General features: G+C 39.4%; 1 protein-coding gene across 7 annotated transcripts in view; it reads left to right on the forward strand.

Annotated features, from left to right (window-relative positions):
- The window catches only part of gria4a (glutamate receptor, ionotropic, AMPA 4a), a 124929-nt gene that overhangs the window by 95174 nt on the left and 5640 nt on the right, over window positions 1-24115 (forward strand). The window contains exons 14-18 of one of the 7 annotated variants that reach the window (XM_086261379.1): window positions 8341-8539; window positions 12902-13149; window positions 16861-16975; window positions 18823-18937; window positions 20506-20643. In XM_086261379.1, coding sequence (XP_086117505.1) covers window positions 8341-8539; window positions 12902-13149; window positions 16861-16975; window positions 18823-18900 — 640 coding nt within the window. In that variant the 3' untranslated portion in view covers window positions 18901-18937; window positions 20506-20643. Of the gene's footprint in view, window positions 1-8340; window positions 8540-12901; window positions 13150-16860; window positions 20754-24115 lie in introns of those variants that run through there. The other 6 variants (XR_015124665.1, XM_086261373.1, XM_086261374.1 and 3 more) reach the window with 6 other exon arrangements.

Genomic DNA, 24115 nt, shown 5'->3' on the forward strand with positions numbered 1-24115 from the left:
AGTGAGTCAAGGGAGACAATGTATTGCTGCATGCTTACAAATAAGAGCAATGGTGTCTGTAAAAGACTTAACTTCTCTGAATCATGAGGCTTTGCGGTTTGGCAAATGTCATTCAGATTGGACCAATGTCATTCAAAATACAGCAGCAGAATTTTCAATGGACTCATATTTTGGCCAGTGGGTGTTAAGGGCTTAAAGTGACTTTTAGCGTTATGGGTGAGATTATTTATAATCAAAAACCTTTTACAGTCTGCCCAATCTTTTGCCCAACCTATGCATCTCGTGCTAAACCATGCATCCCTGCACCGTGATTAGCATCACACCCCTTTCTTACAGCAAACACTAAGGCTGCTGATTATAGCAAAGGAGTCTCAGTAAGGGGAGGAGAAATTTGCTATTGTCCCTCTTAATCTCTCTTCATGTGGCCCTAACGTGCTCTCCCGTATCTTTCTCCCAGTATTTCTTTTGTCATTGGGAGCCACGGCTGAATGAAGCCAAATTTTACTGTTTTTAATGTGCCAATTTGGCTAGATAGCAGTGTCTGTGACTATAAAGCTTTTAAATTTAGGTTGTGTTCATGTAGTAGCATTATTCCACATGAAATCACGGTCAAAGAGTTTATTAGTCATCAGACTCATTGATGAAAAAATGAAATAAGCCCGGCGACCAGGCTTTTTGCCATAAAATCATGTGATGGATGAGCCTCTTTGACACTGTGCTCTGCAGAAATACTAGATCATGTCCTTAGAAAAGGAGACGTGTCCTGCATATCATAATGTCATATCACTTTTCTTTCTCCTCAGTTCATTTCCTTTAATCTCACATTCCCTTGTTCACCTTTGCAAGCAGGCAGAATCATAATGCTAACTCAAGTCACACCTGACAGCAGAAATGTGCTACAGCTACAGTGAAGACAAGGTATTTATGTATTATCATAACACAGACTGTAACCCCCCCCCCCCCCTTTTTTTTTTTGCCGAGATGCCTTCAAGTTTCCTTGTATTGAAAATATCCAATAATCTTTTACTTTTATTACAAATTTAAGGATGTCTTATGCGTATGTTACCGTGATATCTATATGCAGTATCACATTCCCTCTATTAGCTGTTCAACCATATCAAAAAACAACAAAATGAACTAAATGATAATAAAGGCAAACATAACAGAATTTCTTGCAATGTTTGTACGAGAGATCAAATCCACCCATACGGAAAAGAAATAGTAAAAACTTATATGTGATTACTCATGAAAGTGGCCACTTTCGCATTACTTTCACACATTGTTTTAGTAAGTATCCAAAACATACAAGTTTCATTATATAATTTTTCAAGGGATCTTATATCTGTTTTCACACTTATATGCTTTTCATACAAGTTTCACACAAGACAGATACAAACTTTATAAGATTTATATATATCTTTTCCATATGGGCAAAGAGACTGTATATAAACAAAATTTGAAAAAGTATGTATATATGCATTATTTTTTAAGCTTTATGACTTCTTTGGGCAAGTAACCCTCTCTGTGACACAGTGGCTCCAGATAAATATGTTATGTAAAAATGATGAATTGAAAACAACCAGAAAAACTGAAGAAAGTTCAATTTTGAGTATTGTCCACTGTAGGTAAAAACACTATGGTAGCATTGCTGGAGCTACGTCTTCTTTCAGACTTTACATGCTGTACTTCATTCTGTTATGTCTACAGTTACTTTATTTTCTCTGCAAATTATTTTGCTGAAGTCTTTGAAGAATCTAATTTCTTTATTGTTTTCCATCGTTTTTCATCATCCATATGTCTACTCTGACGATGGGACGCCTATTTTTTTGCTCAGGCTTTATCCTCACTTTCCTCCATCTTTCCAGTTGTATTGTCCCTGGCCAGTCAGCGGGGATCGGAATATCGAGGCTGACATTTACTGTGGAGTTGGGAATAAAGGAAAAGAGGCAGCCGCTGCAGGAAGAAATATTCTTTCTGACTGGTTGAATGCGTTCCTGTTTCTTCTATATGTTCATTTCAGTCTGTGTTCATCTGCTTTGCAGTTTGCCTCGTTGGTTGTTACCAGTGCATGGTTTCTTTTTTTTGCTTGGTGAACTATGCATCTCTCCTGCCCCGCATTATGTTTTGTCTTATTACATTTATGAACATCTGTACCCATGTGTCGATACTGGTTGTTTGACTCCGTATACTCTGTGTATTGACTGTGTATGTTGTAGTGAGCTGCCATAGTAAGTCCATTGGTATTCAGCGTGGGTCCCTCTCTCTGTGCTGCAGTCATCTCTGCAGTCTAGGAGACACAGTGTAACAACGCTCCTATTCAGCTCTCTTCTTTCTTTCTTTCTCTCTTTCTCTCTATCTATCTGTCCACCTATGGCCTCCCTACCTCTTTTTTTCTTTGATGCTCACTTTTGTAGTTGGCATTTATATAATGGAAACTGCTGTGCACGTGTGTGGTGGCGTGTCTACATGTTTATGACACTACTGACTACTTTATCTGAGCATCCCACGCAACCGACGCACCGACTTGTGTTTCTTTCACCTTTCCAGTCAAGCACAAGGTAATGGCTGCCATGAACATATTTATACACCCTCAAACACATTGTCAGAGTGACCTTGATAGGGCATTAGCCCCACCCGCCTGTCATCTTTTAGCCCAGGCTTTTGGGTTTCTAATGATGGCGATTGGCTTGGTCATAACATAAAGGGTGGCAACAAAGTGATGGATGGTTAGGTGATAGTGCGGGACTTAAAAAAAATAAAAGAAAGAGATTAAATCATGGTGGAAATGTCTGTTCTCAGAATAAGAAAGACCAAGAGGGACTGCAGGGAAGCAAGAAAGAGGTAAAGGGATCGCCAGTGAACATCTCACAGGGATTAGATCTGTCTCTGTCAATAAGCATATGAAATTACAGCTTCCGTCTCTTGTGTGTACGTGTATTGAGGGGGGCTGTGCGAGTGTGTCTGCTGCTGTCTGGGCAGTTGTGAGCTTGAGTGTGTGTGGCTGCGTATAAATGTGTGTTTGTGAGTGTCATGTGCATTGAGCAAATGGCTGTGGGTGTGTTGAATAGTTAATGGTAGCAACAGATCCAGCTAATGGCATGACTAACTAACTGCACTGGGACACCGAAGCCTACTGAGTAATTAATGATTAGTCTCAAGGTCACTGATTAGAACCCAGTCACGCTGACAGACGACATGTTTATGAATTTCACAAGTAATCCTTTTTATTTTATGAACAGTCTTTTCAAGGCTCCTCTCTCTAAGCAGCTCAGATCTTTTCTGCTTCACTTTTATAGTTCCTCTTATTGTCTCCTATTATGCCGTTCATTACCTGCCTGCAGCACCTACTGTTTAATCGATTAATTTGATTTTTTTTTTTCATGTTCGCCTTGATGCCCTTTATTCTGCCTTCATCTGCTGTGGCGTCTTTGAGCCCATTTCAATCATTTTGCCGATTTACTTTATGTCACACCTCTAGTCGTTCCCGGAAAAAGATGAAAGCAAGAAGAGACAAAGAAGAGAAAGGTTGTATTATATTTTGCCTCCCACCTGCATTATTCAGCCTTTCTGTCTTTTATTGTGCCAAAAGCAAACATTTAAGCTTCACTTTCTTAAAACATCAGTCACACTTCCAGCAGACTTGATATTTGATGAAACTGGTCTCGCTTCCTCCCGTAACTTGAAGACAGCTTTGCTTTAGATGGTTTGGAGGTGTTTAAAGGAATCTTTGATGTTGACTGATCAAAGTGAAGTCAAATGAGGTGACTCGTTGTAATTGTTGCTGAAATAACATTTAATGAGTAATTGATTATAGTTTTCAACTGATCTGCCTGACACTGATCTTCAATTGGTCTTATGGGAGTAAAAATAAAAACACACTCTAGATATTATGGGCACACCTGAAACTCAAAATTGCAGTCTCTTCTGTCAGGCGATGAAATCCAGATGTATTGGATGCTAAACAAATTGCATAGCTCAGAAGGATTCGAGTGTTTGCGGGTGACAGTGTGAGTCCGTGTGAGAGGGAGTGAAGACGAACAGCATGCCATTAATCTTTCACACACTGGATTGGGGAGGCAATCTGTTGGCTATCATAGATGATACATGACCAGCTATAGAATGACTCGCCTGTTGCATACCAACACCGTGAAACCGCACACACAGGCAGCATCTCTCACACAGACGCGAAAAGAATCAAAGACACTGCTGTCAAAGATCAGCCGAGTGTACTGGCATGCACTCTGAGAACAGCTGAATTCATCCACACGTCCACATGAAAGCACATTTGTACACATGCCTGCTTGCACATATTGTCACACACGATTCCATCTAAATCAAGCGCCAGAGGGCAAACGTGTTCTCCAACAGGATGGTTTTCTATCAAGCTGCCTGAGATACAGAACCATTTTTAGTTCATTTTCAGAATAAAAGCAGTAACCTCGCCCCCAACATAGCATAAAAGAATGTGCCAAAGCGCATGTGCAGACTCAGTGAGCCGTTTAACTTTTACAGTGTTTCTGTCATTGTCACATCTGTATTAACAGCCCATTCAGCAAGAGGAAAACTGTGCATGGGAGTAGCTATAATTGTAAATCAGCCTTAAACACACTGAAAGGCTGCACAATCTGTGTCTCTTCCCAGTGTATTGTAATTAGTGTGAGAAGCTTTACTGTGAGGTTTAACGACTTTGCTTTATGTTACAGATTTGTAGGACTTCATTAAACGCTGAGCCTTATTTAAATGGGGAAGCCCATCTTTCCCTGGCTCTTCACTGTATTGCCGGGTTTTATCATTTAAAAAAAAGAAAATCCTCGCTAAGATCAAGTTTAGTCTGAATGTAAACAGAACAAAGGGAGATTGTTTGCAGCAGATGCTAGCCCAGTCTCAGCCCAGCAAATGACACGCCAAAGTTAAGGTATTAAAGTGAAAAAAAAATTAGTAAATTAGACTCTACTATAATGTCAGATTAACTTTGCTGGCTGTCCTGCACTGTGGTCCAACATTCTGTTTCCCCCCCTATGAAACCTTTAATCTAGAAATAAAATGAATCAGATGTGATCATTTTAGATTCATGAACACTGAGGATGATTTATTCAAAGAACCTCACGGGTTTAATGTAAATAAAATTAATTAGAAAAATGATTGAATGCTCGAATTGAGCATTCTGCTGATAAAATAATGGACCTCGGAAATTCATCTGTCAACAACTACAGCTGAAAATGCTGCTTGGCGTTGATGGATGCAGTGTTTAGTTTAAGATGACAATTCTAATGCAAAAAGAAGAAATATGTCCTCATCGTACCTTATTCCTCTCTCATCTAATGACACATGCATTTTAGGTCCTAGTACATGTTCATACTGTAGTACTGTTTAGACCAGGGGTGGGCAACTCCAGGCCTCGAGGGCCGGTGTCCTGCAGGTTTTAGATGTGTCCTTGATCCAACACAGCTGATTTAAATGGCTAAATTAGCTCCTCAACATGTCCTGAAGTTCTCCAGAGGCCTGGTAACGAACGAATCATTTGATTCGGGTGTGTTGACCCAAGGTGAGATTTAAAACCTGCAGGACACCGGCCCTCGAGGCCTGGAATTGCCCACCCCTGGTTTAGACTGTGGTTTTAGATCACTGTTAGGTGATTGCTAGATCACACGATGATGCCATAACATGTGATATTGATAAGAACCTTCAGTGGGCTGTGATGAACCAGTGTGCCCGATTGTCTTGATTCCTCAACTCCTGATCGTGTAGGAGGAGTTGGTGGACAAAAAAAGAGATTTTGTTTGCTACAGTAAGATTGCATGTTATTAGGAATGCTACTAACATCTGCTTTAAAAAAAAAAGCAAGAGTGCTTGCTTACATGCTGGTCTAGTGCCTCTACAGGTCAGAAGCAGCAAGAGAAATTACACTTCCAGAAAACAAGTCAGTTTAACTGGTATAAAGAGTCCATTTTCAATGAAGGAGGGAGTGATTTAGACACATATCAAACAGACGATTTTCAGTTTGTATCCTATGTTTGGCAATTACTATTTTACTTCTTCTCTTTTGCATCTGTGGCTGTTTGCACTACTTTAGGGCAAGAACGTGGTTTAGGTTATATTAAATCTGAAAATTGTTGGAAAACAACAGTAGTTATATTTTAGCTTAAACTTTCTATTAAAGAGCCTGCGTATACGTTGCAAAAATAATTTTTGTTATTATCAACAGTGTTAATTTATGAAAGCTGTAGGCCGGAGCCTTTAATTTGATGTAATAAATTTGAGGAACCCGTATATTTTATGTTAGAGATGTGTTTTGCTGCAGTGTATTGTCATTCAGTATCTGCTCATACCAGCACCTGCGGTTGCCCCAAGAGGAGCTGTCAAATGAATTAATAAATGCTCCTTAAAAATACATTAGAGCGTATATTGGTTATTAAAAGTTTATGTAATGCTTATGAATACAAGATATGCAGAACTGCAGTAAAGTTTTACGCCACTTCTCTTGTCACCGGTCCTGCCTGAAGCACTAGCCAAGGAAATAAGCAGTGCACTCTGCCAAATGCCACTCAGTGATTATAATGGGTCAGTTACAGAGGACAAAATTTCCCCAGTGATCAATAAGGTGCAACTTAAACTTCAACAGATTCCTTACACGGTCATTTTTTCTTTTATACCACTTTCTTTTTCCACTCACCCAGAGTCACTCCACAAGGTTGAATTAATAAGGTATTGTTCACCAGCTAACCAGTCAGATCACCTCTGCGTTTTTGGCCACTAACAGAAATCCTGTGAAATCTATGAAACTTCTGAACATGCCATCCTCTTCATCCTCCTAATCTCTGTCACCGGCATATTTCCTTTTCTGGGCTCAAAGACAAACATTACATCAAAGTGTCACATGGTTAAAAAAACAGAAAGTTTCTGTTGTATCCTAATAAGTATAAAAATATATCTAACAACAGTTTCGTCTGAGAATCCATCACGGTGTATGCCAGGTTCATTATTTCAAGCAAACAGATCAAGGCCTCAAGGACAAACACTATCAAGTCTGTGTGTGTTTGCGTGTGTGTGGATTAAGAGGTGCGATGGATTTTGAAGAGCAGCATAATGCAGAGTTGCTCCAAAAGGTGACAATTTATGCCGAGTCATGCGTCAATGCGTCTCTCCACTTTCTCGCTCCTCGTTTTCGCTTCCGCTCACACTTCTTACAAATAAACCCGACTAAAAATAATTTGTCTGCCGCCGCTCTCACATCAGAGTGTTGGTATCACCAGGCTGTCCGGTAAATATCGGAACACATTGTCTGATTGTATGCAAGAGGATCTGATTATCGCCCGAGGTTTAAGTGGCTATAATCAGTGTTTTTATGATAACAACGGATCACAGATCACCTGAATCAGGAGTTCATCATAGCACCTTTCAGTTGTTTTATTTCTTTTTGGTGTAATTTTACCAAAAAAATAATAATATTAAAGTGCTTCTTAAAAGCAAAAGCGATGAATTAGAATTGATGATTTGCTTTCATGCTCAAGTTATTTATCAGGTCTTTTATCAGTCATTTTCTGCATTTTTTCTTTCTTTCTGAATGTCTTGTAGTGTATGCCCAGTAATATTTTCACTTTGTTTCTCACTCCTTTGAAGTGAAGTTGTTTTTTTGATTTTTTTCTGTATTATTATTTTCCTTGTTGCTGTTTCTGCCCATTAGAATTTCAAGGTCTTTTACTGACTGCGGTACTTAAAAGGAAACATCATGTGGCCTTCATGTATTTTTCTCTGACTTTCTCTAATAGGTTCACTCTCACTTGCTTTCCTTCCTTTTACTCAGTGAAAACAAGTTCATGCAAAAAAAAAAAAAAAATGAATTGCCACTTACTTTGATGCTCCTGCTCACAATTGGGAGATAAACAGCGTAAGCATGGAGAAAAGGAAAAGAAGGAAAGAGGATGAGAGAGATGCTGGCTTGTCCCGATTGCTATCTGTTTCATGTAGCCTCGGTTGCTGTTAGTGCTGAATTGGTTTTCAGGTTGAAAGACAATTACTTTGGCGGTACTGTCAGTTTTGTCATGCACACAGAACGCTTTGTGAAGCTACAGTTTTCTGTGTTGCATATCTCTGCAACGGTAATTGTGTTTCTTTCTCTCTCGCGTTTTTTAATCCCTTCACTGTCGTCTTTACCTTAACCATCTCCGTTTCATCCATCTGCTGATTTCTCGTCTGTGTTTGCTTTCTTTCATCTCCCTAATCTTGCCATCTTGGCCACTTTGTAAAAAAAAAAATTGACTTTATCTTTCCCTTTCTTACACCTCACTCTTCTTTCCCTGTTTTTTCTCCCTACCTCACTCCCCACTCTCTTCTCTGCAGGTCTCTATCTGGACGTATTGTTGGAGGTGTGTGGTGGTTCTTTACTCTTATCATCATCTCCTCTTACACAGCCAACTTGGCTGCATTCCTCACTGTGGAGAGGATGGTTTCACCGATAGAGAGTGCAGAGGACTTGGCCAAACAGACAGAGATAGCCTATGGGACGCTGGACTCAGGCTCCACTAAAGAATTCTTCAGGGTATGAACTCAACGCCCACTGTTCATTTTATTTGATTGCTTGAGCCTTTTCAGGTTAATGGAAATATGCAATCAGCCAATCACATGGCAACATTTCAGTGCATTTAGATATCGTTAGCTTCATAGCATAAGTGCCTAAGTCATTGACTTAGTCAAATGACTTAGGCAATTATGCTATGAAGCTAACGATATGTAGAGATGGTCAGGACAGGCTCCTGAAGTCCACACAGGCCATCATAATGCGTGGAAAAGGTGATTTAAGTGATTTTAAATGTGTCATTGCTGTTTGTACCAGACAAGCTGTGCAGTGCACAACATATCCAGACTTGAAGCTACTGCAACATAAGGCTGTTCCTGTCAGCTAAGAGCAGGAGGAACTGAGGCTACAATTCACATGGACTCACCAAATAGGACAATAGAGATTGAAAAATGGTCTGATCCATCATGGAATCAACAGTGGTGGTGGTGTAATAGTGAGGGAGATATTTTTTCAGATCATCTCAAACTGGTTTCTTGAAAATAACCTCCACAATCATCAGATCTAAATCTAACACCTGTGGGATTGATTGGTGTGCACCCAACAAAGCAGCAACTGTGTGATGCTATCACGTCAGTATAGATCAAAGTTTTCAGCACTTTGTTGAATCGATGCCACGAAGAATTAAAGCATTTTTGAAGGCAAAAGAGGGTCCAACCTGGTATTAGTAAGGTATAGCTAATAAACTGACAACTGGGTGCAGATTCAAATTTACAGAGATGACTATTTAAAATATTACATTGTTCAGAAAATACTTTAGTGGCAGAACTTTAATCACTTGTATGCTAGTAGGGAATAATGAGTGTGCCTCGGTTACCTAGGCTAATTCAAGCAGCACATACTTGAAAACCAATCTACAACATTCTAGAAAATCGAAATTAAAGGATCTTTCGTGTACTGATCTCGACTTGAGAGAGACTTGAAACGTGATGGTAAGCTGAGATGACTTTCTGTTTCCAGTTAGTTTGCGTGTAAAACCTGATCAAAGCCCACAGTAAGATTTAAAAAGATTACACCGGACATGAGAAAACAAAAGATCTGTGCTGGATTTTCTCAAACGCAATGTTGATTACAGTGAAAAGATGTTTTTTTTACCACAGTCCTCAGCAGTTAATCAAAATAAAGGAATAAAACCATAATGATTATAAAAGTAGGCAGTAAGGTAAGTAAAGTCAAGGATAACCGGTGGGATAGAATATGCTGCTATGAAAAGAAAGTGGAAAGAATAGCAGAGTGGGGTAAAGAAGCCCCAATTACACCTTCACCCTTTGACCTCTTCACCTATGTGGCTTCCAGTCAGTGCTAATAGTTGACACACATGAACATGCACACAATCCTATTTTTTTTTTCTTTCCCTTTTGCTTCACACAATTATTAAGATTTGTTTTTGTTCCTGTGCATGTTATGTGTATATAAACAGTTCTGCTCTGTAGGAATGTGTGCACTGGTATTTGTGTCTGGAGACAAAGGAGGAAAGGGGGGAGAATGTAGCAGGCAGTTTGTGCTTCTGTTAGTCGCTCTGGCATCATCAACATAACGAGCAGGCTGAAATCTGTGGAGGGTGAAAAAGCAATTTACTCTCCCACAGCTGAGGGGGATTCGCCACCACCATTAATTATCTTGTGTGTGCATGCAAGTGTGTTTGTGTGACCGTGGATGTGTACATACAATATCGTGTGCACATAAAGCAACATATGCATGTGTCTTATATGTGTAAGCAAGTTTGAGTGGCGTTTTGTAACGCGCAGAAACACGGTACGTGCGTCCATGTAAGTTTAAAAGCGTTTCCATATTGTGCATGCCTGAAGGTGACTTGCAGCATCCATTTTCCTCTTTCACAGCTACGCTCATTGTTAAAGAATCTGGAAAGAGTCACACCTTATTGTCACACATCCATCCCTCCAAGGCTAGACGGCGCTTTGTACACGCGCGTTTATTATCGGCGTCTCTCGGTCTCACTTTCTTTGATAGGTGGGGGCTTGGATAGATGGGCTGGAGGTGTACAGGAGGGGGGGTGAGAAACTGTGATAGACTTTGGCAGACAGAGGAAGAAATGGAAGGAGAAAAATGAAGAGAAAGAGGGTTGAATGAAGAGAGGCGGAGCCTTTTGATGTGTGTGACATTATTATGGGATAGGTGTCCGTCACGCACTAGCAGCACACTGATACACACACATATCATTCCCCGGGTGCTGGTTTCAGTGGCTGAGGCCCTGGCTTGTTGCTCGAAGAGCGACAGAATAACACTTTATCACCAGGAGTGAAAGAGAAGAAAGAAGCAGTGCGCTGGTGGAGGATGACAGTTTGACTCCTCTGCTTGTTATTTTCACTCTTGAGTACACACAGTTCACACACACAAGCAAACAAATCATTTCACATATATACACACAGACCGATGTGCAGAATTACAAGACCACAGACATATGTAGGATGTATACAGTACACATTATAAAAAAATATAATAGAGTTTATTTACAATACCGTGCAGACGTCTTAAGCCACCTTTCATTTCTTCGTATTTTGCTAAGAAACTGGTGAATTTATTTACTGAAATATGTGCAACAGAGTTTGTACAATTATAATAAGCTCAAAAGCCAATATCTGGTATGACCACACAAGACGATCCCACACCGCTTCATGGATGTTGAGGTCCAGGCTCTGGGGAGACCAATCCATGACCGATATCCAGGTGTGCTTTTACTGCATTGACAGTGTGTTTGGGATCATTGTGATGTCAATCAGACGCTTTCCAGCTAGTACAGCACGGTGGATCAAGATCTGAAAATACTTCAATGCATTCATAATTCCATCAGTTCTGACAAGATCCCCAGCACCACTGTCTGAAATGTTTTACAGATGGCTGTAGACACTCACTGTTGTAGCTCTCGCCTGACCTCCTCTGTCTTCAAATTGATTGAACCCAAAAATTTCAATTTGGATTCACCACCCCATATGACCTGTCGCAACTGATATTCAGTCTTTTTTCAGTGATGTGACATACCCCTGCTTTTTGTCCCTGGTTTGTCTTGTAGTTTTTTAGGCCTGCCACTTCTGTCTCTGTCATTTCCATTATGTGTCTTTAAGGAAACACTGTATAACATGTGGAGATGTGCTAGATTTTTGGCTCTTTGGGTATCACCATATTGGTACAAAAGCACAGTTTATATGCTTGAAAAACTGAGTTATTTTGGAATTTTTCATAGATTCAAGTTTCAAGTAAAGAAATTGCAAATAATTATCATTTTTTTTAATAGGCTAAGCTAATAGTAACAAAGTGCCTAAAGATACATTTTGTTATATTTGTAGCTACAACACTGGTTCACCCATTAGGTTCGGCATATTCTGTATGCTTGAATGATTCAACCACAGTAAGTGGTTTTAAAAAACACAACATTCCTCTGAAAATAGCCAGGTACAAAGAGTGGACTGAAAATGAGTGAAAAAGCAGCCAAAGTCCAAAAACGTCTGGTTTGTTCAAGGCAAAATATAAAGAAATAAGTGGTGGCTGAAGACTTTTGTACTGTACTCAGTCCTAAATTCATAACCACACACCAGCTTAGTGTACAAGTATTCCAGTAAAAAGTAAGACTGATGCTTGACTTGTTAGCATCTACGTCATAATTTAAATGTGGTTATACAGTAAATGTGATTATACACCAGGAGATAAACATTGAAGACACAGCACACCATCAACAGCATCATTTTACTCAGGGACTAAAAGAGGAAAAGTCAGCTTCACATCATATGAAGCTGTAGCAACAAATCAAATCCAGTGGAAACATGGATTGTTAACATGGATTAACAGCTTCCTTTTTGCATCAGTAAAGTCAGCACTAAGGTCAGCATGTCGATTTGAATAATTAATTAGATAGTGTCCGCACACTGTTCAAAGTAATATTTATAAAAGAAAAAGACTGGCAGGCATTGTTCTATTTTTCTTGTAGCTGAAAACCAATTAATTTCTACTCATTCCTTAAGCATAAATCCATTTGAAATAGGTCACAAAAATGGAATTTTGTATTCATTTTTGTTAACCTTCCCAAATCAAGTTTAAGAGCAATGTGTTTGGCAAGTTTGAGTGTTTAATGTTTAATATCTTTTGGAGAACATCAATAACTTAGCAACAAACAGGCAGTATTTGTTAGTGGGACTCATTTATTTTTATTAAACGGCTGAAATATATACAGTGAACATCTACAACGTAGCTTCCTTGACAGCTGGCTTCCACATCATTTTAGGGAAAATTTGCTCCTATAACTGTGAATTTATACCCATTAATTCCCTGTTAACCTTTTCCTTTCTCCCCTTTGCTCCTCTTCCATGCTAGAGATCCAAAATAGCTGTATACGAGAAGATGTGGTCATATATGAAATCCGCTGAGCCAACTGTCTTCACCAAAACCACAGCAGAAGGCGTGGCAAGGGTCCGAAAGTCCAAGGGGAAGTACGCCTTCCTTCTCGAGTCCACCATGAACGAATACACGGAGCAGCGAAAGCCTTGTGATACCATGAAAGTCGGAGGCAACCTGGACTCCAAAGGATACGGCATTGCAACACCGAAAGGCTCACAGTTAAGGTGGGTGGAATAGTGTAACAATAGGAAACAGTAACGACGCTGATACTGGACTATTGCTGCGATATTCCACCTACCCTGCTGTGCCTTTAATACTTGACCTAAATCAACCTCTCACTGCTGTCTGGTGAAAATTTCTCAACCAAAGAATTGTAAAAATTGACCGAAGTGGATATTGATTGATTCTCGCAAGCGTAAAGTCCCAAATTAACAGTAAATGTTATTGATTTAACACAGTTTATGGATTTATGGCAGTTATATGTTTTTACCGAGCAGCAGTCACTTCGATAAATGTGTTAAACGTGCAAATCATTTGTTTAGTCATGGTTTCTTTTGTTAATACCTTAATTTCTTTTTCCCCCCACTTTCTGCCTTCCTTTTTGTATTGTTTGTAATTCTGTTCGACTCTTTGCTCTCACTTCTGCCATCTGTTAAATCAAAGCATGTCACCTCCACTGTCTTTGTCCTGTGTCGCTGTCATCCATACGTCGCTTTGTGCTTGTGTCCTTCCTTTCTTTTTTGTTGCTATTTTCAACCACCTTTTCTCCACAGGGCCACCTTCCAGGTAACTCTGTTCATTTGTCTGCTATCATCTCACTCTTCCATGATACTGATGATGACAATGATTAAAAGAGAGATTTATTACCAGAGAATGACCACGAGGAGAGGCAGAACCACAGACTGCTGCCACTCCATCCAGAGCCACGGGGGGAATTTATAGACAACCAGGAAAAGAAAAAAAGTGAGGAACAGGAAGCAGAGGGGCCTGTCCAATGGGGGGAATTCAAAGTAAATATAATACAGGAAAAATACAGATCCACAAACAAAAGAAAGACACAGTTTCAATCTTTAAACCAGTTAAATTAATAGATAATTGAACAATCTCAAATTAAAGCCCAACAAACAGAAAAATTTGTAGTAGTTTTTTAAAAGGAAAAAGTGCATCAACATGAAATAGAAACCAAAAGATGGAGGAAACAAATGACAAAGTGAAGTTGGTCATTTTATCTTGTTTTTCCCTCAGTAGACATTTGTTTCTCTGGCTTGTTAACTTGAGCTTACAGTAACAGTCTCAATAGGTTTCACTGCGATATCCTCAGCAATGCAGATAATTCATTTTCCAGGTGACTGTGACAGCAGTAAAGAAACTTTGTCTTCTCAATGTGACAAGTGCCTGCTGAGAGAAAAAAATAATTGACTAAATTCAGCAAAGCTGGACCACTTGCTCACTCCTCTCTCCTCCATCTATCTCTGTCAGCATTTCAGATTTGCCACATAAAAGGCAAAGCACAAACAGCACATCAGCCTCACACCATGTCCTATAACTTTCCCCTGTGCATGGTGCAAAGTTCCTCAAGACCCCTGTCGCCCTGTAGTTTAGCTCTTATTTTCTTAAAAGAGAAAAAAAAAGGTTTTCCCGTTTATGAGGGAAAATTGTGACAGACAGCAAGTGGATAGGTTCCTTTGGAAGCTCCCCCGTAACACATACCTGGGACTATCCACGGTTGTCTCTGGCAGCTCTCAGTCTGCAGAAACAGACTTGCACAAGGCTGCGAGTGCGCACGCCGGGTGAGCCTGCCTCTCCTCCTGGTGCAGTAATCATTTGATGTGATGATGATGATGATGATGATGATGATGATGATGAAGAAGAGCATGAATACTCTGCTGACTGAGCTGAACATTAATAGTATTGTTTACTTTCTGCTATATGACTCCTTTTGATGTGACTTTTAATATGTGACTGTCATTATCATGCTTTACAGATCTTTTTGAACTGTTTTCATCCATTCCTCTTATGTTGATGAGATTAGTCATGGCCGGCAGATTAGATCACCCCAGAGAACGCTGTCTCTTCTCGAATCTCTCGAATATTGTTTCTAAGCTCTTAACACCAGTGTACCATCAGACCGTCAGAGATGAGATAGTGCTTCCAGATAGGCAAGTGCACAGACAAAGGGCCAGACAAATAAACAAGTACGCAGCGACTGCTGTGACCGTTGTGTAGAGATTAGTATGGCCAATCAGCATCGCACAAACAAAAGCAGAGCACAGTCGCACAAGAAGAGGATGACAGGAAAGAGTTCATGGGCAGCTGTAAAAATCAAAGATGTGGCAGAGAAAGCAGAAAATGACACAGTCATACCATAACTCTTGGCCCTTGTAAACATGAAGCATGATTTTTCAAATAATGTTGCCGCGCAGCAAGAAGGTCCTGAGTTCAATTCCACCAACAGGCGGGGTCTTTCTGTGTGGAGTTTGCATGTTTTCCCCGTGTTTGCGTGGGTTCACTCTGGGTACTCCGGCTTTCTCCCACAGTCCAAAGACATGCAGTTTGTGGCGATAGGTTAATTGATTAATCCAAATTGCCCATAGGTGTGAATGTGGGTGCGAATGGTTGTCTGTCTCTGTGTAGCCCTGAGACAGACTGGCGACCTGTCCAGGGTGTGCCCCGCCTCTCGCCCTATGACAGCTGGGATAGGCTTCAGGATAAGTGGAAGTAAATGGATGGATGGATGTTTGCTATAAATCCAGGATGTCAAACTGATTTTACATTATGGGGCACATATGTCTCGCTTTCATCATAAACAGTCCAAACTCCCTTTTCTGTCAGTGTAAAGATGTTTAACTACACATTTAATCCCATTTAAAATAAGAAAAAGAAGTTTAATTTCAATTTGATGTCTCAGTTGTTCTACATGATAAAAAATTGCTGCTGTAGTAAATGAAAGAAATCTGTTAGCATAAATAAATAAATGTGTAAAATTACAGAAAAACGTTCATGTGGCTCGCTACACGGACTCTACTGCAGTTACAATTACTGGAGAGTAATTCATAATTAATAAATCATCATTAAGAAATATTTCTAATATAGAAATGTCTTTGTATTGTTACTTTGGCGTAGTATGGCCATTGGGGGGGCAGAATCTGGCCCTTATGTTTGACACCCCTGCTAAAAACTGTGTATTGATGAAGTAAATTGCCATTCAAACAGATTCAATTAATTTTTGTTCTTTTTTGCATGGAAAATTTACATGTAATTAAATTACTTAAACATAAACATTTTAGACACTCGAGGCCACACACTGCATGCACATCTACAAAGAAGTATTGGCAAGTAATGATTTTGTATTTCATTAAAATCATGCTAGGTATACAGACAAACATACACTGTACGGATGCCAAATAGTTATCCCTGTGTCCCTGAATTTTGTTTAGAGGTCAGTCCCTTTAACAGAGTAAGCAGGGCCTTAGGAAACTGAGGCCACACAAACACAATGTGCACACACAGAGCAATAGGACGGCAGGGGGGCAGCAGGAGGGGGCAAGTGCCTCATCAGTACACTACAGAGACCTGGTTAACACACTATATACCAGTAATCTGACACTCACTGTGGTAGCATCTGATTTTAGTGCAGCCAGATACAGAAGAGTAACGCAAGAGGGGTTTTTTTGTAAAACCACAAAACAAATTTGGAAAAAATTCCAGAAGTAAGTCAAGGAGTGATAGTAAGGGAGAGCGTTGTCCGGGGTGCGGTTTTCCCCCTCTAACTCACCTGTATGTGTGAATTCAGCCCATCCTAATTTCTGCTCCCTCTCGTCCTCCTTTTCCCTTTCCTTCTCCTGACTACGGTCCCCCGTCCATCTTGTCTGTTTGTCCCTCCATCCTCTGCTCTGACCAAACTATCTTATCTGTTCCTCCTTTTTTACTTAAAGAAACGCGGTCAACCTGGCCGTGCTAAAACTCAACGAGCAGGGCCTGTTGGACAAATTGAAAAACAAGTGGTGGTATGACAAAGGAGAATGTGGCAGCGGGGGAGGGGATTCCAAGGTTAGCCCTCTCTGTCTGCCCCCCCCACCTCCAGGTGACAGGGGCTGCTCACCAGCTGAGTGGCTCGCGACAGCCCCCGTCCTGGGAGTGTAACACATGCATCTGCCCTGGCAAAGAGTCACGCAGCGTACAGGGAGGATAGAAGAGATAGCTTAAATCTCTTGAGACAACCTGCAGTTGCAAAAATGGGCACATGGTTGCACTGATGTCCACGGTCTGTGACTTTATATATAAGTTCAGACACAATGACAAATGCACTTTGAAGCTTGTTGATACACATACAATGAAAACCCCTGAAATAACTTCTTTTTAAATGAATCAGCTGGCTGGACCTGGTAGAGACCCAGAACCCGATTGCTGGAAAATGTAAATATATCCTACTTTCATTTTGAATCATCAGGGGGGAAAATGCTCATTTTCTTTATAATGCATGGAAAAATATCCCTATTCTGAGTAACCGCCAAAATAAATCAAGCACATCTCATGAAGATAACCATTTTAAAGGTGCTTTGCACTGAACTGGTAATGTCCCTCTGACAGGACAGAGTGCAAAGTAATGGAAAGAGGTTTCCCTGATGGATAGCTGGAATAATAAAGAGAGCAATTACTGTCAAGACGGGAATATTTGCCCCCTAGTGGCAGCTCTGGGAAGAGTAGAGAGAAAACAAACAGTCTAGTTAGAGTCAAATGCAGACACCCCCTGAGAGGCTCAGTTTGACTAAAGGCAAGTGGAGAGATGAATAATTAATAAAACCAAAAAAACCAGTCACAGGATATGTGTGATTTCAGCAATTTGGAACATTTTTCAGCAAAAAAAGTTCTATAGTGTGATAAAGAGTCAAATATTTTAATTTCTAAAAGTATTCAGCTAGATCTTTAACAAAAGTTTCATTCCTTTAGTCAGTTTGAAAACTGAGAAATTTTAAATGCAGTCTATCAAGTTCATTTGAACAGGAATAAATTCTACATGCTTGTTAGTGGCTGTAATTAGATACAGGCTTTGCGCTAAATGCATGCTAATTAGTTGTTATTTGTCATGTAATTAATATTAATTATTGTTAGTATGCACAACTATATAAACTATTATTGAAACCATCATTAGCAGTGTATATATTTAGATTTTGTCACAAATCAAAACACTGAATAAATAAAACTTTGACTCTGTGATGAATTATTTCAATTCATCTTTAGGAACACAAGAATTTCATTGCCTAGTTTCATCCAAATATCATAGCAGTCCATCGATTTTAGTCACAGCCCAAAGTGGTGGACTGGCAGTAGTCTTCCTGTTAGTGTATTTCGATGATGACTGATTGTTGATGACTGCCAACGGATTAACCCTTTGATGCTCACCCCAAATTTCACAACTAATGGGGTCAAAACAGTCAACCAACCAACAGACAGAACTACCCATTTGTTTTCTCTGATGATATGCATTAGGGAGAGTTTAAAGAAAAGATCATTTCTGCTTCGACGCATGCAAAGTAAGTTTGCGAACTTCTCACTCTCCCAGTTGTGACACAGAGCTAGCCTGATGCCAATAGTCCCGGTTTAATAGTAATTGCCTCTGGATTGTTGTAGGTTGAGCTGGGGCAGCATGGGTGTGTTACCTGAAGTGACAAAGGTGGGTCCCACTCATATGTCTGTAGCTCGCCTTAGCTCCTCGCTCCCCCCAGCCCCTCCTCAACGAGCATACACACATGTATTCAGTGGGATCCATGCTAGGTCACTCAATCTAAGCAAAAGTTTTTCTTTGTTACTGAGATGTGCAATGCAAATGAGAAATACTCTAATAACATAAAATAACATGACCTATGATGTTATTTATGTTATTTTTACACGCGAAGAACCCCAGTAAACCTTGCAGTTTTGAAACTGAGCGAAGCAGGCGTCTTAGACAAACTGAAAAACAAATGGTGGTATGACAAGGGAGAGTGTGGACCCAAGGACTCTGGAAGTAAGGTCAGTCTCACGCTGCTGTGGCCCGCAGAACGCTAGCCTGAAACTCTCATCATGAATACTACTGCAACTACTGTCTTAGAAATAGCATTTTAAGCACTTTAGATATTTCTTGAATGTGCTCCACATTAAAATTAAAAGAGTCTTTTTGGATGGTGGACCACATTTACCTCATTTTAAATACAAATGAAGACAACAGTCTTCTTCAGTCTCTGTAGCAATCTGAGGCAATTCCATCTTCAAATCAGTTATGTTGAAATGTATTAAAATATGTAAAATCAACAATCTTCACTTCCATGTTTCTATTTTAATCTCATATGCTAGTCCATTCCACATGAGAATGGCACTGATCCTTATGCATCAGCAATATTAACTTGTTGCAATTACTGTCTCCATTTTATATTTGAGATTTAATCAGGGACCAGCTCCCTTGTTTTCTATTAATTTAAGAATGTTTCCATAATGTCTAGATATGTTATTATTTCCTCAAAACTTTTGTTGAAAGAAGTCAGTCAAAATAAAAAGCAATGATCAGCAGCTACACTCATTTGACTGGTTAAATTGACATGCTGTAAAATCAGTTCTGGAGTGTGCCAGGAGCCCAGCTACACAAATATATATAAATTTTTAATAAGGTAAAAACAGAATGTTGCATTTATCATTAATAGAGTTTATATCACTAATAAATAATATAATGAGCTATAAGCTAAGCTAAAAACAAAACACAACAAAATTATGTTTCTATATCTATGATTACGCTTTAGTATTTGTATAAATGGATCTAAATTACCAATGAATTACAATTACAAAGCAACTGGGAAATAACCAGGGAGTTCATACTGCATACCTCCCCTGTTAAAAACATTAATCAAAATTATATTCAAATTTTTTCAAAGTTAAACCTAAAAATTGTTGCGAAACAGTTTTGGGGTTTTTTTTGCCCTGCTATAAATATTTGACATGGGAGTTGCTTTAAGTTTTAACTAAAGTACTGGAGCTTTTCCAAAAAATAGAGCAAAGTAAAATCCCCGCTCAGATTAAAATCTTGCTCTACAAATAATTCACTCTTGCTGCACTATTTTGCACACTGTAACATTTCTAGAACTGTTGAATGTTTTGTAGCTGTAGTGATAGATTTGTAGTATAAAGTATTTGTGGAGTAGCAGATGTGGTGGCAGTAGAGATTAAAGTTTTATATGAGTAGTATGTCAGTTTATATAAGTAGAATGTATTACTGTGATCATTTATGATAATACCATATTAATTTTTCTGGTATATTCTCCATTTCTCTGTGTCTAACTTACTGTATCTGCTTTTCTTTGTCTGCTTTTTCCCTCATTTTCCCTTTCCCTCTGATCATTCCCTATTCTGTCTCCACCTTCCTCATTGCACCACTCTCCTTTTACTGCTCTCACCTTGAGCCTACTCAACGTCTCACCTCACTTTTCCCCTTCTTCTCTACTCTTCCTTCCTGTCTACCCACCACTTCTCCTCTACCTGTCCTACTACTACTACCCTTTCATCTTTTAAACACATGTTCCTTGAATCCTCCCTCCCTCCCATCTCTTCAGGACAAGTCGTCCCAGGCTCTGAGCCTGTCCAACGTGGCTGGGGTCTTCTACATCCTTGTGGGCGGCCTGGGCCTGGCAATGCTGGTGGCCCTGGTCGAGTTCTGCTACAAGTCACGGGCCGAAGCCAAGCGCATGAAGGTGGACCTTAGCCCCCCCCACTGCCCCAGCCCCTCCCCCAGCACCCAGAATCTAGCCACTTATAGGGAGGGGTACAACGTGTACGGCTCCGAGGGGGTCAAGATATAGGGGTAGGATTTAGAGGCTCCCGTATAGGTGGGGTAATGGTGGTGTTGAACATGGTGGTGGTGCTGTAGATTTTGTACCGACGAGGCTGTCGCAGCAGCCCCACGCAACCGTGTTGTTCTTCATGTGGTGATAAGTATGTGGTCAAGCATTGTGGAACCAATGTACTTTTTAATTTGTTTTTTTATGTTTTCTGCTTCATTTTGGCTGTTTTGGTTATTTATTTATTTATTTATTGGCAGAATATTTTCTTAGACTTTTGGGTTTAAATTTGGTTTGCGTTTTGTCACGGTTACGTCACCCTGGGCTAGACTGGGGTTAGAATTATGTGACCGCAGATTTGGTTCCATCGTCTTTGGCTGCAGATGATCATGATGGTGATGATGATGATGACAGTGGTGGTGATGCTCTTGGTTAATGACTAGGCACCTGCATTGTAATTTTCAGATAACATATTGAAGCCGCGATGCACAACTCCAGCATTAAATACATTTTGATTTTTTAGAACCTTTTTATTTTGAATGAATAAATTAATGAATATATTATTTATTAATTATTTATATATTAATTACCGTAATTAATGGTGTTGGTTTATTATCTTATTTCACATGTGACATCTTGAGTCCCTTCTTTAAAAGTTTCAAGTTTATTACTGCTAAAAACGTCTTCGTTATCCTCATCTGCTGATGTGTTTTCTTGGTTAAACTTTCACAAGGTTTTAGGGATTATCTATTTTCATTTTTTCACCATCCTGAGAGCAAAAGTTTGTTAATTTGGTAGCCCTCATTAAAATCTGTGACTGCTTCCAGCTACAAATTAATTAGCTAGTGTGCGGACACCAATTACTGTGGATTTGGGTCTGACTTAAAATATTTTTACCCAAAATGTGACAGACATCTTATGATGAAAAGCATTATTAAGATATTTATATAACTGTAGATGTCCGTTCTTTCAGCATAACTAGACATCTCATTACTCCCTCTAGCACCACTGCAATACCAGACAAATGGGTAGAGTGGGTTGTTAATAGCACATGAACGCAGATAGAAATTTGTGTTTGGTCCCTCTTAAGACCAGTTAGTGTTGAGCCAATTCAAACTAATTTAGAGCACGTCTGGTCTTCTGAAAGCTTCAGCAAAGTTGCTGCTGCGCCACATTCCCCCTGAAAAATTACCTTAATCAGTAGAAGTACAAATTCTTGAGGGAGATATAAAATGGCAAGGTGATTTTTTTTAAGCCAACAGCAGCTTTTAATTGCTTTTATTTATTAATTTATTTATTTATATATCTTTTGTCTGTAAAAACTTTATTTTTCCATTTATCTTAATTTCAAGTGGAAAGATGAATACAGATATTGACGCACATAAAAGCTAAATTTTCCAACTACCACATTGTTTGTTAGGTATACCTTTTCAGTTATTATTAACGCAATCCAATCAGCCAATCACATGACAGCAACTGAATGCATGTAGGCAGGTGGACATGGCCAAGACACCTCCTGAAATTCAAAAGTGATTTCAGAAACTGCTGATCCACTGGGACTTGTCCCACACTATCATCCCACTGCTTTGAGTTAACAAGCAACAGTGAATCAAATCTGAAGAGTCTCATTTTCTCCTAAACATTTAGATGGTAGCCTGCCTTGTATCAAAGTTTCATGTTGCTGCTGGTGGTGTAATGGTGTGGAGGATATTTTTTGGCACACCTTGGGAAATTTAAACACCATGTCCAGCCTGAGTACAGTTTCTGACCATGTCCATCTCTTTTTCTGAGCAGAGTGTACCCAACTTCTGATGGCTGCTTCCACCAGTATAATACACCATGTCACAAAGCTTGAATCATATCAAACTGGTTTCTTGAATATGAGTATAAGTTCACTGTATTCAAATGGCCTCCACGGTCATCAGATTTCAATCCAATAGAGCAACTTTAGGGTGTGCTGGAACAGACGCACAAAATGTGCAGCAACCATGTAAAGCTATCATGAAAATAAGGATTAAAACAATCTCAGGAATGTTCCCAACACGTTATTGAATCTATGCCACAAGAATGAATACAGCTCTGAACGCAAAACTGGATCCAATCCAGTGCTAGCAAGGTGTACCTTATGAATTGGCTGGTGGGTGTATACTAAGGTACAGGTGAACACAATGGAAATCCTTTGTGCTAAAAAGTATACGCAAACACCATGAGTCTAAATGATCTGTTAATTCATTCCTTTTATTAAATGTGTTAATTCCTTTTGAATTTATAATAGAATAGCCCTTTGTTGTCATTGTACAATACCAAAATATAATATAAAAAATATAAATAGCAGACAGCAGGAATAAATATAGAGAAATTTATACAAAAACAATACAAAGGCACACATTGAAGAGCAAGTTCCAAGTTACCAGTCTCATCTCTGCTGGCTTTTAGTTGATATTGTGTATCATCTACTCTACGTCTCTATTGTGTCATCCAATACCTGGAGTTGTGCATCCTTACTGCAGACAGACAAAAAAGGCACTTTGGCTTTCCAGCTCTGACAATTTCAAAACAGCCCGGTTACTTACTTAGTTTTAATGCAGACGAATAATTGATGAAGCAAGTACTTCATATGGAACAGCTACTCTGTGATGTGGTTGCAACATGACTCATGTTTATTGTTATATAAAGGAGCAATTAACTAAAGTGAACAGAAAACACTGAACATTTCAGTGCGTAGGAAACCATTTAGAGGCATTATGAGGTCATACTTGATGTTCACCTTGAGGAAAGTAGCAAAATCGATACAGAGGATGCAAAAATAAGGAGAGCTAAATGCGCACTGAATGTTGGCTCTTGACATAAACTGACAGTTTTGAATACGATGGAGAATTCACCAAAGACAAACCACTTTCACAGCGGACCATTTTGGACCACACTCAAAAGTAACAACACTGATGTTAACAGCAATTCCCCAAATGATTATGGTCTGCTATCAGTCATACAAGAATATTTCAAAGAGCAGTGGTACCACACAAAAGAAATTAAATGCATAGGTTATTTAAAAATTCCATGTCTTCTCTTTAATTCTACACTTCACAACCCTTAAAATAAGAAAGCCATACAACGGAAAGGGGAATTAAATAATACACAACATTATTTTCAGATGTTATCTTGTAATTCAAGTATACAAAAGTTCACACAAGAACACCTGATTCGAAGTTTAAGATTAAGAATGTACTATTTTTCTTTGCTAGCATCGTTTAAACAGATTATTGCCTCTAGATGTTCAGTGTACTCAGTTTGAAAACCTCTAACATGATTTAGCAGGCGAGAAATTTTAAGAAAACAAAACATCCCAGAGTAGCTCATCTGTGTGAAGTGTCACCCGACTCTGAGC

This window comes from Aulonocara sp. 'chitande type north' Nkhata Bay, linkage group LG14, assembly GCF_057382095.1.
Source record: "Aulonocara sp. 'chitande type north' Nkhata Bay isolate Kocher_YH1m ecotype deep benthic linkage group LG14, A_spYH_male_GT1.1, whole genome shotgun sequence".
NCBI classification, from domain to species: domain Eukaryota; kingdom Metazoa; phylum Chordata; class Actinopteri; order Cichliformes; family Cichlidae; genus Aulonocara; species Aulonocara sp. 'chitande type north' Nkhata Bay.